Source organism: Furipterus horrens, unplaced genomic scaffold (assembly GCF_987537825.1).
Source record: "Furipterus horrens unplaced genomic scaffold, mFurHor1.1.pri manual_scaffold_10, whole genome shotgun sequence".
Taxonomy (NCBI): Eukaryota; Metazoa; Chordata; class Mammalia; order Chiroptera; family Furipteridae; genus Furipterus; species Furipterus horrens.
In genome coordinates this window covers 6,059,818-6,076,593 of record NW_028327180.1, presented here as the reverse complement: position 1 = coordinate 6,076,593, position 16,776 = coordinate 6,059,818, and the positions used below count along the sequence as shown (strand labels likewise).

At 36.7% G+C, this 16,776-nt stretch overlaps 1 protein-coding gene across 1 annotated transcript in view; it reads left to right on the top strand.

The window, feature by feature from the left end:
- Window positions 1-16,776, top strand: part of SCLT1 (sodium channel and clathrin linker 1) — a 73,118-nt gene that overhangs the window by 2,457 nt on the left and 53,885 nt on the right. The window contains exons 4-10 of the mRNA XM_090289046.1: window positions 2,496-2,563; window positions 6,837-6,895; window positions 7,414-7,486; window positions 10,886-10,941; window positions 12,203-12,338; window positions 15,090-15,209; window positions 15,802-15,867. Of these exons, the coding sequence (XP_090145172.1) occupies window positions 2,496-2,563; window positions 6,837-6,895; window positions 7,414-7,486; window positions 10,886-10,941; window positions 12,203-12,338; window positions 15,090-15,209; window positions 15,802-15,867 (578 nt within the window). The remainder of the gene's footprint in view (window positions 1-2,495; window positions 2,564-6,836; window positions 6,896-7,413; window positions 7,487-10,885; window positions 10,942-12,202; window positions 12,339-15,089; window positions 15,210-15,801; window positions 15,868-16,776) is intronic.

The window sequence follows — 16,776 nt, the reverse complement described above, 5'->3', positions numbered from 1 at the left end:
AGTTTAATCTCTCCTTTCCTGGTGCCTAAGAAAGGTTGGGCAGCTTTTCTGTGTTTATTGGCCATCCAGGTAACCTTTTTGTGAAGTACCCCCATTCAGATCATGCCACCGCTTTTCTATGCTGTTGTCTGCCTTTTAGTTGATGACTTTTTTTTTTTTTTGGTATATTCCAGATATAAACCCTTTGTCAGTTACATGTGTTAGAAATCTCTGTGTTCATGGCTTGCATTTTTACTCTTTTAACAATTTCATTTTGATAAACAGAACTACTTAATTTTAACATGGTCCAGTTTATCAATTTTTCATTGATGGCCAGTGCTTTCTGTGATCTGATTTAAAATTTTTCCCCTACCCTAAGGTTATAAAGATACTCTCTTTGTTTTCTTCTAGAGTGTATTGTTTGGCATTCACAGGCTGATCTTCAGTTCACCTAGAATTGGTTTTTACCGATGATGCTTTATTCTTTTCCGTGAAGATATCCAGTGGCCCTGAACCACCGACAAACTTCTTCGTCCCGCTCTGCTCTGGAGTGCCACTTCGATCATAATTCAAGTGCTCATATATATGTGAATATATATCTGGATTCTCTTCCATTGGCCAGTTCTGTTTATTCTTACATGACTATCACACTAACTAAATTACTGTAGTTCTGTAATAAATCTTGATGTCTGCAGGTGTTCCCCTGTTCTGATTTCACAGAAATGTCACAGCTATTCTCATTGCATTTCCCTCTATATTTTAGAATCGACTTTTTAAATTCCTGAAAAATCCTCTTTGGGAATATGAATTGGGATCGAATTGAACCTAGAGATAAATTTATGGAGAATTGACATTTTTACAGTACTGCCTTCTGTAAACCATGAGTATATTTCCACTTGTTCAGGTCTTTCTCTCCTAAATGTTTTATAGTTTTCTATACGAGAGTCTCAAACATCATTTGCTAAATTTATTTCTAGATATTGACATTTTTATTATACTTTAAATGATACCTTTTATTACTCTCTAACTATGTTGCCAGTATATGGAATCTAATTCCTTTTTGCGTATTGACTTGTGCCCAACAACCTTGCTAAACTTCCTTATTGATTCTCAGACGACCTTTGTGTTCTTTTCCGTATTCCAAAGATGCGCTTACAACTATAGATAGCGACAACTTTTCCTTCTTTTTAAGTCTTTACACCTTTTATTCCTTGTGCTCGCCTTATTGTGTTAACTCAGACCTCCAGTAGAGTGCGAATACTTGTCAAAGAATTTATCTTTTGCCCTTCCCAATTTCCAAGGGAAAGTTTTTAACATTTTCGCACTTAGGTATGATGTTTGTGGTGTGTTTTTGGTAAGCAAGTTCCCTTTTATTCCTGCGTTCCTAAATCTTTATCATGCATATATCTTGATTTTCCTCAGATGCTTTTTCTGTAACTTTTGAGATGATCGTATTTGTTGATCCTCTTTCTGGTGTGTTTATTTATGTTCTGTTTCTTTTTCTGAGTGACTCATCTTTGTGATTTACTTCACTTCACCCTCTCTGGGTTTAATTTGATGTTCTTTTTATAACTTTTGGGAATGGATGAGTAGTTCATTGACCTCAGCCTTTTCTTCTAGTATATGCAATCAGAGCTATAGATTTCTCTTTAAAGAGGTTTCACGGTATTACATTTTCGCTACCATTCAGTTCACAGTACTTTCACATTTGGTTTGTAACTTCTCCTGAGACCCGTGGGTTATTGATAAGTAATTTTTTAACTTCAGAGTTTATGGAGATTCTCCCTTTACTTTTTGGTTCTCTATTGCAGTTTAATTGTGCTATTTAATATGCTACCCTTGACTTCAGACTTTTAATTGTTGAAACAATTCAGTTTTAAATTGTTACAGGTGATCTTGAAAGAAGGAGTATTGTACACTTATTGCGTGCTGTGTTCTGCTGTAAATTAAAAATAACATCCTGTGCAGGACTTACTGAGAGCTCTTGGCTTCATTCTGGACCTCCTTTCCCATCGTTCTTGCCTGCTCTAGCTTAGTTTGGACTCTCCATCCTGCAGTTTCTCCTCAATGTGGGGGTTTGTCCTAGAAAAGAATTTCAGCAGATTTTAATAATTCTAAAGAATATGGCTACAGCTACTCGTTCCAACTCTTTTTACTTCTGGTAGCGAGAATTTAAAAAGAAACATGCAGAATATTTTTTTGACTTCTGCTCTCCTGAGGAGAAACCTAGCAGAGAGAGAAAATTAAAATTTATGAGGTCAGAAAAATTAGTTCTTTGCAGCTGTTCTTCTTTCCTTTGGCAATAGTTGGTTTGGGTGTATAGAAGGGGCCCTATTCTTAAACTCTAAAGTGATGTGTTGAAATTCATGATTCATTTTATTTTGAGAAACAGTGGAGACTGGCAGTTTTGCATCGGCTATACCAAATAATAACTTAGTTATTTCTAGTTTTTAAAAATTGAACATTACCCAATGAACTACAAACTGGTTTTTCTTTTTTTATTTTTATTTTTTCAGCTCAAAGACCAAATGAAGTTCTTAGGCCGTATGAAATGGAAACTTTTTCCAAATATTCAGCAGTACAGGTATGTAAATTAATTAAGGTCTAACAAACTGGTCCATTTTGGTAGTAAATGTATCCACATAAATATGAATCAAAATAAATTCTTCTTTGGATTCGTCTTGTGAAGTTGCCTACAGTGCTTTGAAATTTTACTTACAATTTTTGATTCTTGTAAGAGGAAAGCTTGTATTTGCTTGATGAATGTAAATTCTTTGACCGTAGTGTTAAAATGTCTGAGTTCTAAAATAAAAATTCATTGTTTTAAAACAGTCTAAAGTTGTTTTTCAGTATATAGCCAGTTGTAAACTTTAACTCCCTGAGTTCTCATAAATTATGACAGAAGCATAGACTAACTCAAAATAATAAATGATATATGGCATTGTTTTTAATATATCTTTTCCTTGTGTGTATGTTTTTATTTGAATATTGTGTTAAATTTTTTTAACCAATAAGGTGTACATATTCGTGGACTCTGAGTTACAGAATATTAAAAGGAAAACTATTGCTCCTAGATTAGTGATAGCTGTTTTCTGAATTAAAAAGGAAGTGTTTTGCCTTCAACATAAATGAATCTTGTAATTAAAACTGAAATTATTTTTAAGGTATTAAAAAGAAAGTTATTTTTAAAGTATTTAAAAAGAAATAGTTTGGTTGACTTGAGTAAACTTACCCTTATGGGTGTTTTTTTTACCCTAATGTGTACTCAACATTTAGCTACTGCTCGTGGTTTTTATTTTCAAAGACCAGACTCAGAGTCCAAGGGTCTTGAAACTACCCATCCACTATTCACTGTGTTAATCATATTGTTTCTGTTATTTTATTATGCGCATTTAACTAAGAACTATTAGCATTTAGGTGACAGAGAATCTTTCATAATTCAGTAGCCTCTAAAGTTTGGTCTGATGCTTACGTTCTTTTGCTTCTGCTTAATAATGCGCCTTATCGAATATGCCTGAAGGGAGCATTCAAACGTAAGATTGATTTCAAATCCCCAGGAGACTTCTGGGCAAGGCGTGCTGCCTCATATCTACTGGGAGCTCCGGCCCATTTGATTATGAAAGATGATTATACCCGGTAAAGCAAGGACTCTAGTCGGCTTTTTAGATGGACCTTCATTAGGCATTGTGATTATAATTCATTAAGGCCTGATGGTAACATACCAAGTAGGGACACCTCTTCACTTCCTCTGTGGTGAAATGATAGCCTCTTTAATTCTCTGAGAGTGTACGTTCTTCTCTCACATGTACTGTTACCGCAGTCATACAATGGTCTCTTCGTTCCTATCTCTTATTTTCAGCGGTAGGGTGATGTTCCTGCCCAAAGTCCCCCCTGCAGTCTGCTGTCTTCTCAGAGCGTGCGGCTGGCTCAGGACTATTCATCGTAGTTCTTACCTTTCACCGCATAGCTTGCAATATAAAGGTGGTTTAATACTTGAAAATAAATCAATGTAAGTCACCATCATGGCAGGAAAGAGAAGGAAATTGTCTACCTCAAGAGATCTCGAAAATAATTGATCGAGTTCAGTTCCCTATGATGATGAAATTTTTCAGCAAACTAGGAAGAAACCTCTTCAGTTTGAAAGACTAGCTACAAAAACTAGACACACGTCCTTGATGGTGAGAGGCTGGACATTTTCCCCCGGGAATGGACACGAGGCTGGATGCATGCTAAAATCGCCTTTATGCAGCATCATGTTGAAGTCTGAGCAAGATGAATACATAAAAACTGGAAAAGGAGGAAGTAACTGTCATTATTTGCAGAAAATAAATTGTGTATGTAGGAAATCCAAAAAAATCTTAAAATTGTCAGACTTAATAAATAAATTTACCAATTTCTTTGAATACAAGGCAAAATTACAAATTTAATTTTATTTCTATAAGTAGAAATAATCCAATTGATAATGAAATTTAAATAACACAGCTACTTCTAATAGCATGAAAAGACATTAACTCTTTAGGAATAGTTCTAATGAAAACCATAAAACATTCATAAAATTAAGGAAAAATGAAATAAATGTAAGGATGTACTATGTTCATAGATTATAAGGCTTATTAATTGCATTCAACAAAATTTCAATCAAAATAATAGTAAGATTTTTTTTTTCAAACGTCTGAAGCTATTTCCAAAATTTATTACCAAAAGGCTAAGAAGAGCTAAAGCAATCTTAAGAATGAGAAAGCTAGAGAACAGATACTAGCAGATGTCAAGATTTACTGTAAAGCTCTAATTAAGACAGTGTGATATTCACGAAGGATAGACCAATAAACCAGTTGAACATAATAGTTCATAAATAGCTCTACACATGTCAGATTTCCATTTAGGAAAAAATAAATTAACCTTGATCTTTACTCATACTATTCTCAGAATCACTGGACTGATTGTGTATCTAAATGCGTAAGGTAAAATAATAAAACTTTTAGAAAGAAATTTATGGGAACAACTCTGTCAATGTGCAGTAGGCGTGTTGTGTTCAACAGGACACAAAACAAACTAGTCACAAATAAAATGACTGATAAATTGCACTAAATCCAAAGGAAAATATTTGTTAAAAGACACCATTAAGAAAGCAAAAGCAAGCTATAAATTGGAAAACATATTTGCAATCTGGGAAAAAAGTCATGCTAGAATAAAGGAACGCTCAAATCAATATCAAAAACTACTCAGAAAAACAGGCCAAAGACTTGAACACGTACCTCACGATGGTCAGATAAATGCAGAGTAGAACTGCAGGGATACTACTGCACATCCACTGACTGATGGGAGAGACACAAATCCAGGGGATGACAAAGGGGTGGAACCACTCTCGTAATGCTGCCTGTGGGAGAGGAGGTTGGGACCGTCACTGCTGGAACGGCCTGACGCAGACCTAGGAGTCATCGGTGTCATCCCAGGTGTGTCCATACAGAAGGACCTTCCTTTATGTGAGAGTTCACTTCCCTCTGCGTGGCGCCGAGTTAACAAGTTCAGCCAATCAGAACTGTGTGCTGGCTCTGATCGGGTGGTTCCACAGAATGAAGTCACTGATACCAATGTGCACACAGGCCTGTTAAAATGCAACTGAAACATTAAAAAAAAAAATGTGTGCAGTGTGTGGAGAAGGTGCTGTGACTGATGGAACGTGTCACACGTGGTTTGTGAAGCTTCTTGCTACTATTGACATTTTGGCCAGATAATTCTCTGCTCTGCTGCTCTGCTGTCTTATGCACTGGAAGGTGTTTAGCAACAGCCCTGGCCTCTCCCCACTAGAAGCCAATAGTGGGAGACAGCCGACATACTCAAAATAGCCAAATCAGTAGCTATTGGTGAAAATGAAAAATGTGTCTTATTTGTGGAAAAAAACATAACAGACTTTTTGGCCGACCGAATATGACCGCCTTCCGGTGGCAGGTTGCATTGACCAGAACCTCTAGTCTGGGTTGAATTTTAGCAATGACAATGAAGCGGCCTTGTAATAATGAATTTAATGCAGTGTTTCTGATGTTCCATCATGAAGAACAGTAATTGAAGTAGGTTTTTTTCCAACAATTTGAGGAAGTTCTTCCTATTTTTAGTCGTCGGCAGCCGTCCGTCTCGAGAGACGATGGTGTAGCTTCTTAAGAGTCTATCTGCACCGCCGAGAATGGCTGTGCAGTCCGACTCGGGAGTGACACGGCATCTGTCTCCTCCCGTGTTGAATCGACATCTTGCGATGACGCTGGAGTGTCCTCTCCAGTGAAGCTGAAGCTACAGAGCCTGGGCAGGGTGATATGGAGGGTCTGCTGTTGCCCATGCAGCAGACCCCCCCTCTCTTCGCAGCTGAAGGGTCCAAGGGAAAGACGGAGTCAATACAGCTTGGCTTCAGGTGCGCCGCAGGAGTTGCCGGTGTTGACTACAACGTCAAACCGCCTTAGGGACTCCGGCTCCGGATTTTCTGTCGGGGTTTACTCCCTTAGCCTTTCCCCTGAAGAGCTATGCTGCAAGGCAGCGGAGGTTTTTTGGAGTCAGAGTTTTCCTTCTCTGATGTGCCCTGACTGGAAGATCGAACCAGCGACACTTAGCTCGCAGGCCGACGCTCAATCCACTGAGCCAAAACCAGCCAGGACCAGTATTTTTAGTAGACCAAGAGTTTTTATTATGTATGGGTGTGAAAATTTACCAAATACATTTTTAAGATCAAATGAGATAATTTTTTTCTCTTCTTTTTCATTGCATTAATATAGTTCCTAAGGTTATAACAACGTTAATTGTATTTAATTTTAAACTGTTGGCTAGAATGATCTGAGAAAACATTTAAGAGCAAGTATTCTCTCTCATAGAAAGCCGCCTTCAAAGGAGAGGGAGATGACACATTAGGACGCTCAGCAGGTGACCAAAGGTAAGGTGGCGTTACCAGAGAAATATGATTTTCTTAGTTAGACTTAATTAGTGTGAAAATAATTCCTCTAGTGCGAGGAATGTTTATTTTGTGGTCTGCTATACAGTAGTTAGGTTTGAATGGTCTGTCTTTGAATTGAAAAGAAAGAAGAGCCAGGAGTAGAGTCTTTAAGAGTGGTTTCGCCTCCATCCCCTCCCCAAGTATTTGACAATGTCTGGGGACAGTTTTGCCTTTCACAGCTGTGGAGGCTGATGGTGCTCCTGGCATCTGGGGTAGAGGCCAGGGATCCGCTGAGCACCCTACAGAGCACAGGTCGGCTCCCCGCAGCAAATCATCGTTCCACACAGGATATTCACTGAGCTGGGGTTAGGGACCCTGGTCTAGGAAACAGGCAGAGGATTGATTGCTGTTACCATAAGAATAGTAAAAGTTTTGGTGTACAGTTTACTTCATAAGTTACATATGTACTAAACCAGATGGAACAGAATATGCCTTATCTTTTTGTATTTTTTCTTCAGCCTTTTAGCACCTCTGATTACTGAGTATGAGAAGCAGCTGGAAGAGCTCAGTGGGCAGCTGAAATATTATCAGGTATGACACCCTAGTTGTCAAGCTTTTGTAACATTTTATTGAAAATGGTAAAATCAACTCCCTTTCTTTTTAAAGACATTGATAAGAAATAAAGTACTTAGCTCCCTGTTGTATGTGTGTGTGTGAAAGATGATCCTCTGTTTGTTTTCTAATCCAGTGTTTCCCTGCCCCTGCTGTCTGGCAGGAGGGTCCCTTAGATGCTTAGAAGCATCCCTTAGTCTGTTATTTGCTTACATCTTTATTTTTCCCCAGAAAGACCCAAAACCCTGTCACATCTTTTTAGACCTGTCTCTTTTCCCTCATTTCATCTGTGTTTCCCATTAATTTCAATGATAAATTATTTCCCCAATTTCAAATATTATGTCAGATTTTAGAAGCTATTATTTCACTTCTAATGTAAGCTTAAGCTGTAGCAGCTTTTTCTTCTAAAACCTCTTAGTAGTTAGGGTTTATTTTTGGAGCGAAGAGGAGCGAAGAGACAGGGGAAGTTGTCCACATATACGGATTATCATTCTGGGTCCCACAGAGCAGGCTCACGGAGAACTAGAATAATAGCACATTATTGTTTGGGATACTATCTGACTTTCAATTAGCTGCATTTTTAGAGTACACCTAATATTTATAACCTGTTTCTTTGATTTAAATATGATTTTTTCATTTTCCCCTCAAATTTTGACCTTTCTGATTACTGGACGGCCATACAGTAGAAGCGTTTCTTAAATAGATGCTATGTGTCTCCAGCGAAGTCCACCAAGAAGTGATGACCTCTTAGAGTCTTAATATACTTAATACACTCATCGTTGGGTTTGGCTGTGATACCAATCTCTGAATCAATGCAGTTGTGACAAGAGTAGCAGAGTCGACTCTATTTAATGCAAAGAAAAGAAAGTATAACAACATGATATAAAAACAACCCCCTGAGACTCCTTTCCTCAGAAAAGGGCTGTGAATGTGGCAGAAACTAAGGACTTTATATCTCTTTCTTTCCAAGCATTGACAGCAAGAGAGCCTACCATGTGCTTTGAAGTGTAGCACATAGTAGGCCCTGAATTTTTGATGCATAAATAAATGTCAGGGCTTCCTGGACAAGATGATTAGCTCTAGCATAACAATCTCCTATTTATAAAATAATGGTTTGATACGTAGCTTTACTAAAAGAACATGTAATGCTTATACCTTCTAAAAACAAAGTTCTTCCATTTCATTTGAAATTATTTATGCTTTTCATTTCCAAAGTCAATCCTCTAATATATAAACTTATAAAGTGATTCTGTAGACCCCAGTTTCAAAAGCAAACCTTTCTTTAAATGGCAGTTTCTCTTTCATCACAAAGTCAGTGTTTTTCCTGGTCTGTCCCGTGTGCTCTTAGCTTGTGGTCATTTAGGCTTTGCGCCGGCCACAGTGACACCTTTTCATCTTCCCGTTTGACAATAGCAACAGAGAGCTCTCTTTGGCACAAATGGCAGTTTGCTTTTATTTTTAGGACCAGTGTGCTTTAAATTTCTGCTGAATTCACACTCTTAGACTTGCTCTAATGGCATATATGGTTTCGATTGTTATAAAAATGGAATAGCTTGTTATCTTGAAATTAAACTGTTTCAAAGTTTTAATTTTTCATAACCTATCTGATTTATATATCTCTTTAATCGGCTGTTTTACTACGGAGTTTAACTTCATTCTCCCATTTGGCATTCCCCACCTAAGAGTGATAGTGCTGCATTAATGACAGGAAGCTGAAAGCCCAAGGGCCTGTGATAAGAACAGTTGCTGCTGTTAGATAAAAAGATGCTGATAGCTGCTTCTAGAACAGTTGCTCACACAGACATTATTGATTGGGACTAGTACTTACGATGTATCTTATTGACCCAGTCAAAAATGGTGTATCTTGAAAGCAAGAAAAATATCGCTATAATTCTCTATATGAAAGATTTTCTTCCAGAAAATGTAAATAATAGGAGGAAATTTGATGATATGGGAGGTACTGCTGAGATTTAATTTCCTTCCAACTGCTAAGTATTTTGAAATATTTTATACTGAAAAAATCTTTGGCATAAGTGTAACAATCCACCTTTAATTCTAGCTTATGCATTTAGATTCTACCTGAGAATCGTTTAAGTAATAAAAATACTTCTGAAGATATTCTGACATTTTTGCAATGTTTAAAAATCAGGGTTTTTTTGTTTTGTTTTGTTTTGTTTTTTATAATTACAAAACGGGCTGCACTAAAATCCAAACCTTCCCGTTAGAATGGCATTCAAGCTCCACTGCTCCATCTATGGTCGTATCTCAATGCTCTGGTAGTAAATTCGTTCCTTTTGGTTTAATTGTGATTCAGGCACAGCAGGGACCTGGGTCAGTTCCCTCTTCTGAGGAGCCAGCTTGGTAGGCAGGATTGGCTGGCACCGATTTCCTAGGCCGAGCGGCCCTGAGCTTCCTCGGTAGGAAGGGAGAAGAGGCTGGGAGCATTGCCTTTCCCCCTTCCCTGCCAGGCCCCCTGCAGGCTTGACCCCTCCCCTTTCTCCTGGGTACCCCATCAGCACTGATGGAAAGACCAGGAGTTGGGTGCGGTTTTGTTCTCACTGGATTTTCCGTGGCCTTCCTCCCGCTCTTCACTCCCATCCGCTCTGCCTCGGACCTGACGCTCAGGCCTGTGTCACCTCTGTTCTTTGCTTCGTTGCTGCTCCTGACATTGCTCCCTCCTTGAAATGCCCTTCCTTTCCTATCGAAATCCTGTTATTATCCCTTTGTCTTTTCAGAGGAAATTAGTCAAGCCTTCATCTCATTCCCTTTATGGTATATATTTTATTACTCTTTATATTTTAGTCACTTCTCCCTCTTCCCTGCTCAAGTATACGTTAGTGAGCGCATTGGTTTGCCATAGCAGCCTTGTATAGTGCAGAGTGTAGACGACTAATAAAGACAGTGGATCAGAGACTGAAAGAATTAATGCTGAAGAAGGCCTTTACTTATTTTGTTTTTCACCGTTAACATTTAACTTTTTGAAATGCACGTGCTTGTGTAAGCTTTACCTAAACAAAGGTGAATTAATTAAAATATATATTCACAGTAAAGGGAGCATCTGATATTTGTTATGGTGACATACTGAGGAATATCTTTCATCTCTTTTTTCCATAGACATCTACAAGTCATAGGAATTACATTTATAAACATATCTCACTGTTATATAAAATACTTTTATATGCTAGTCAGAATGAATGTCTTAAGTTCCGTGTGCCATTAAAATATTCTTATTTAATATTTCTTGTTAGAAGTAAATAATAATTATGTCTTTTCTGGAGACATGTCATAGAATATGACTGCTTGCATATGAGTAGGTGACTTAATAAAGATCCGATTGTCGGGGAGATGTGTGACTACAGCCCTGTTTTACTCCTTTAGAAACAGACGGGGGAGATGAAACTACAACTCGAAAATGTCATCAGGGAAAATGAGAGGTACCGTGTCCATTAACTATTGGTTCTTTGTTATGGTCTTCGATAAGTTTTATTGTTGTTACTTGGCACTTTGTATAGGATAAGTACAGGCTACTTATATAGTGTAACTGTATAGTTGTGAGTATGGTCCCTCGGGTCTGATTTCTTATTTGATTCCTGGCTCCCCTACTTACTGGCTATGTGACCCTGGACCAGTTACTCAGCCTCTTTGTACTATAGTTTCTTCATCTATAAGGTACATGAAATAGGTACATAATGAGCACCTTATAAATGTTAGCCGTTATTGCTATGAAATACACTGATAAAACCAAAACCTTTCAAGCAGCCACCCAACTTAAGAGCCAATATGCTACCAACAGGTGCCCCTCACCATGTGTCCCTTCTCTGTCCCTTCCCTCTTCCCTCTGCAAGGGGCTGATGCCGTCTTCAATTTTGTATTTGTCATTTTCTTACTTTTGAAAGTTTTTATATGTATATGTGTTGTAACAATATATTAAGTAGTTTTTAGTTTCATTAATGTGTCAGTAGTGAATAATATGTTCTGCTTATAATTATATGAATTGTTTTGAAGTTTTTCTGACATTATAAAACTTTTTTCCTCCGAGGTTTATATAATTTTTAAATAAAACACTTAGTTTTTCAATTTGTACCTTCCTGTGCTTTTTTAAAATTGTTTTAAAGTATGAACTATGTAATTTAGTTTAATATTAACTTTAGGTTGAATTTAAGGTTTTCAGAATTATGGTCAAGCTTCTGTAAGAATGTGCTGAAAAAGCCTCAGTAATCTTGATTTCATAATTAGCAACAGTTTTATTGTCTGATTATTAACTGAGACGAGTAAAATGTCAAATAAGTTTTGTGAAACACAATGAGGAAAATAACATAATTCTACAAGATTTAATATCCCATTTTCATTTAATTGACTAGAAGAAAACACTATCAAATTTTAAGTATTTTTCTGATATCTGGTTTTATCAATTGAGTTATAATATCTGAAATTTACCTTTTCAGATATTTAAAAACTCCCGAAGACAAAATGAATTAACTTGAATTAATTATGACCGATTTAGTATACTTGAAATTGTAAGATAATGTTTTTATCTCCAGTATTGAATGGAGATTAAATATTTCTAATTTTTGAGGTCTTAAAAATTATTTTTATGTAAATATTTTTATGTAGATATTTACTTACTTAATCCTGAAACATTAATTAGTGTTACTAAAATGAATTTAGATTATTATTGTCTTAACTGTCCCAAAGGTTGCACAGTGAATTAAAAGATGCTGTCGAAAAACAGTTGGAGGCCCTGCCCTTTGGCACAGAAATGGAAAGTGATATATATATAGACGATGAAATAGTCAAGAATCTTCGAGAACAATTACATCTAGCCAATCAAGTGAGTAACATATGTTTTTTTAAAAATTATATTCTGAATAAAGAGTTTTTGAAAATCTGTGTTAATCATTATTGGTGAATGATGATAGCAGAATAACAAAATTGTTAACAATGATTTTCTACAATTTACACAGTAGTTAACAGGTAACAAAACTTTTTAATAATACCTTGTTTGTGATCAATATAGTAGTCAAATATATATTTTAGTTGAATCATAAAGCTTTTGCTGTGAATTTATTTTATAAAATATTTTAATGTCAAAGGAAATTTTAAAGAGAAAAATCATCAGCTATCCACTTCCCTAAATTTATGTTTTTTTATTTTTCTGTGTTCCATTTATAAAGATTATAGAATTATATTTTTCTAAAATGATACATCTAGAATTACATTCTTTCTTGTTTTATCCTCCCTCATAGTACTGAAATATTTGTAAAGCCATGTTATATATATTCTGTTTTCAATACTACTTATATGAGATTATACATAAGAGAATTTTATTCTAATTTGCAATTTTATATCCAAGATATCTCTCATATGGATTTGAATTCCTGTTCTACTTTCTAGCAGTGTGCCTCAGTTTCCTCTTTTATAAATGAGGATTAGAAATCCTGTGTTACAATTTTGATTATATAGTTATCTATGAAAAGTCTTATTTTTTATTCCTTGGAAATTTGGTTTTGGAACTGTTTACTTATAAAAGCGATATTTTAGGTTAATCAGATATGCTGTATTTACCTTGATAAGGAGCATGTATTTACACTGACTTTTTTTTTCTAATCTGTGAAGGGAAGGAGTTTGAAAGGTACCAGAAGGGAGAAGTGTGAGGAAATCGTGTTTTTTACTTTGCTGTAGACGGGTGTTACCAGGAAGCACTTACAGCCGTCTATGTAGAAGAAATACGTAGTAGTTTGTCATTTCAAAACTACTATATTGTAGTTTTAAAAAGCAAAATTAAAAAAATTAACATGTTGCTCTAATTTCCAGTGCTAAATTTTGTTACAACTTGAAAATTATCCTTTTTTAACTGTACTTTTGAACTATATGTTTTAAAACCACACTCCGATTCCTTACCCTCTCCCCTCCTGTCTTTCCCCTCTCTGCCTTCCCATCTGCGCCTTGCTTGGTCCCACTTTTTTGCACCATTTGGATCAGTTATTTCATCAAGATTTGGTGAGGTCCACGTTGGAGCAGTCAGAAAGGGAAAGCAGCCCTGGCCGAGTTGCTCAGTTGGTGAGAGCATCATCCCTATAGGCCAAGGTTGCAGGTTTGATCCCCAGTCAGGACACCTATTGATACACGAAGTAACCAATGAACACATAAATAAGTGGAACAACAAATTGATCTCTCTCTCTCACCCCCTCTCCCCCTCTTCTCTCTCTCTCTGAAATCAATAAATTACCCAAAAAAACTGTAAGGGAAAAGCAGATTGGCTACAAAGTTTCCCACGAAGTTTTCTTCCCGACTGCCGTTCCTTCCCGAGGCCCCTGTGCCGGTGGCCTGACCTGCAGTCTCCACTTGTCTGAACAGAAAGTAATGCTGTTCAGTGTTTCTCAACCCCTCTGGTTTCGGAACTCCTCTCCAGGATGCTTAAGAGTTATTGAACACCCCGAGGAGCTTCTTGTTTTTGTGGGTTGTATATCTGTCGGTATTTGTTGTATTACAAATTTAAACAGACATTGTTGGACACCAGTGAGCGCATAAGAACGCATCCCAGTAGCCCGCAGAGTGAGGACAGCATCACACGCCACGTCATGTGAACTTCAGAAAAACCACTGCGCACCCATCAGGAGATGCGCGTCACTCAGAAAGGCAAATGATCCGTTTATTTAATTAGGAACACAATTTTGACTCCAGGGACCCCCATACCACACTTTGAGAATTGCTATATTGAAAGAATAATGATGTGAGAAGATTCTCATTATAAATGCCAAGTGAAAACGTGTAATACAAACAGTACACTATATGACTTCCAATTTTGTTATAAGAAAAAATACAAAATTTCCCCCCAAAATTACGTTTATAAACATCAGTACATCCAAGATTTATAAAAATGTTTATAATCAGATGTTAGCAATATTGGCTGTTAGTTGGTTAAATTATAGGTAATTCTTATTGTCTCCTCCATTTTTCTCTATTTTCCTAATTTTCTACAATAAACACTCTACAACCACAAAAAGTCTTGTACTTTACTGGGGGAAGTTTCCAGTGTCAGTAATTTCTGAGGCTCACACTCTGTAGATGAAGAAGGAGCATGGTTTAATCCATATCTCACTTGAGGGTTTTAATTTTACCTATGAAATTAATAAAAAAAATTTCTAAGAAAGAAATTTCCACCTTCAGTTTTGTTCTCTAAATTATTAACACAACTTCTTAGCATCAAAAATACTACAGTTCGCCCTGACTGGTGCGGCTCAGTTGGTTGGACATCATCCCACAAGGCAAAGGGTCTCCAGTTCAATCCCCAGTCAGGTCAGGGCACAGGTTTGGGTTCCAGCTTCAGTTCCAGTTGGGGTGCATATGAGAGGCAACCTATTGATGTCTCCCTTTCACATTGACGTTTCTCTCCCTCTCTTACCCTCTCTCTAAAACAAAAAATTTTTAAATATTACAATTATACCATATTTGCACAAGTTCTGTTTTAATTTTGTGATTTTATATACAAGAATGTATTCTGTAAGCGAATATGATTGATTTGTACTATACAATAGCCTGCTAATAATTTAATGAGTTCTCAAATTTTTTTGTTTCATAGGAAAAAAATAAGGCTGTGGAACTCTGGCAGACTGTTTCTCAGGAGTTGAACCGACTGCAGAAACTTTACCAGGAACATATGACTGAGGCCCAGATTTATGTAGCTGAAAGTCAACAGAAGGTAATCTTGGGTATCATGGTTTCCTTTTATATCAATAAGAAATCACATTATGGGCTTCCAGCCAAGGTGGAGGCATAGGTAGACATGCTGCATTGGGTCTGATAATGTGTTTAGCAATGAAAGCTGTATTTAGTGTTAAGAAGCAGCTATTAGATTATTATGTATAAGTGGGAAGCACTTTCTCTGCCCTTCCATTCTACATGAGAGCTTTGCTGGATAGAGTGATCTTGGTTGCAGGTCCTTGCTTTTCATCACTTTGAATACTTCTTGCCAGTCTTTTCTTACCTGCAAAGTTTCTTTCAAGAAATCAGCTGATAGTCTTATAGGCACTCCTTTGTAGGTAACCCTCTAGTTTTCTCTCGCTGCTTTTAAGATTCTCTCTTTATCTTGAACCTTTGGCATTTTAATTACGATGTGTCTTGGTGTGGTCCTCTTTGGGTCCAACTTGTTTGGGACTCTCTGTGCTTCCCGGATTTGTATGTCTATTAATTCACATAATAATAGAAGAAATACTACTGGTTTTATCTAGACTTAAGACATAATGCCTTTACACTTTAGTTATTTATGGATCCCCCTCCCTTTTTTACTGTAGGATCAGCTGAGCAGTTTTCAACAAGTGAGCGAGCAACTTCGTGTTACTAAGGAGGACGTAGAAATGGTAAGTGAAAGTATTCGGTTAGTGCACTTATTTATATAAACTGGAAACTGTCACTATGAATGTTTATTTATGCTAAAGTAAATCAACAAAAAAAAAACTTGCATGAAATTAACAGTTCAGTGTAAGTAGTACTCTTCTTTTTACGTCTTTTTCTTTCACATTTAATAACACGACAGGAGATTCAAAGCTAACACCTATCTGAAATATATTTTAATTGGAAAATATTCATAGGGTCCTTGGTAGGATCTCCTGGGAGTAATTAGACTGTGACTTCCTCAAGAGAAGGGCTCCTCCACTGCTAGGTATGAGTAGTAGACCTGTTAGATCAGTGAAAAGCCTCATTTCTTGAAAATAACAGGGCACCGAGAACCATCTGGGGTTGGCTGACCACCAGAACTAACTGGTTTACCTAAGGTTCCCCGTGGCTTTTTTCCTAAACAGATATAATTAGCCCTCACAGTTCCTTACTTCACTATTCTTTACCGTTTTCCCCCTCATTTTTCTCTTCTTTCAGATTTTTTTCTTTTTTCTTTTTCCCTCTTCTTTTCTTTCTTGGAGTTTTATTTTACCTCATTGTTGAGTAACAGGCTTGTGGAATCCCAGGTAACTACTCTCTTTCCTTTCTCTGTTTTACTTAGTCACGCTGCTAATTCTTGTTAGTACCTAGGGAAAATGTCTGTGTCTAAGTGCCATGTTGTGCCATCAGGAGAAAGTTATCCAATTTTATTCTTTTTTTCTTTTTTAATTTTCTCCTTTAACCATGTAAAGATATTAAATTGGCTTCACCCTATTTTACTTATGTTAACATTTAGGATTTCCAGTCACTTATAAGTTTTTATAATATACTTCTTAGGGTTTTAAAATAGTATTTAAGAAATCTGGAACAAAATGACTGATTTCTATAAGAAA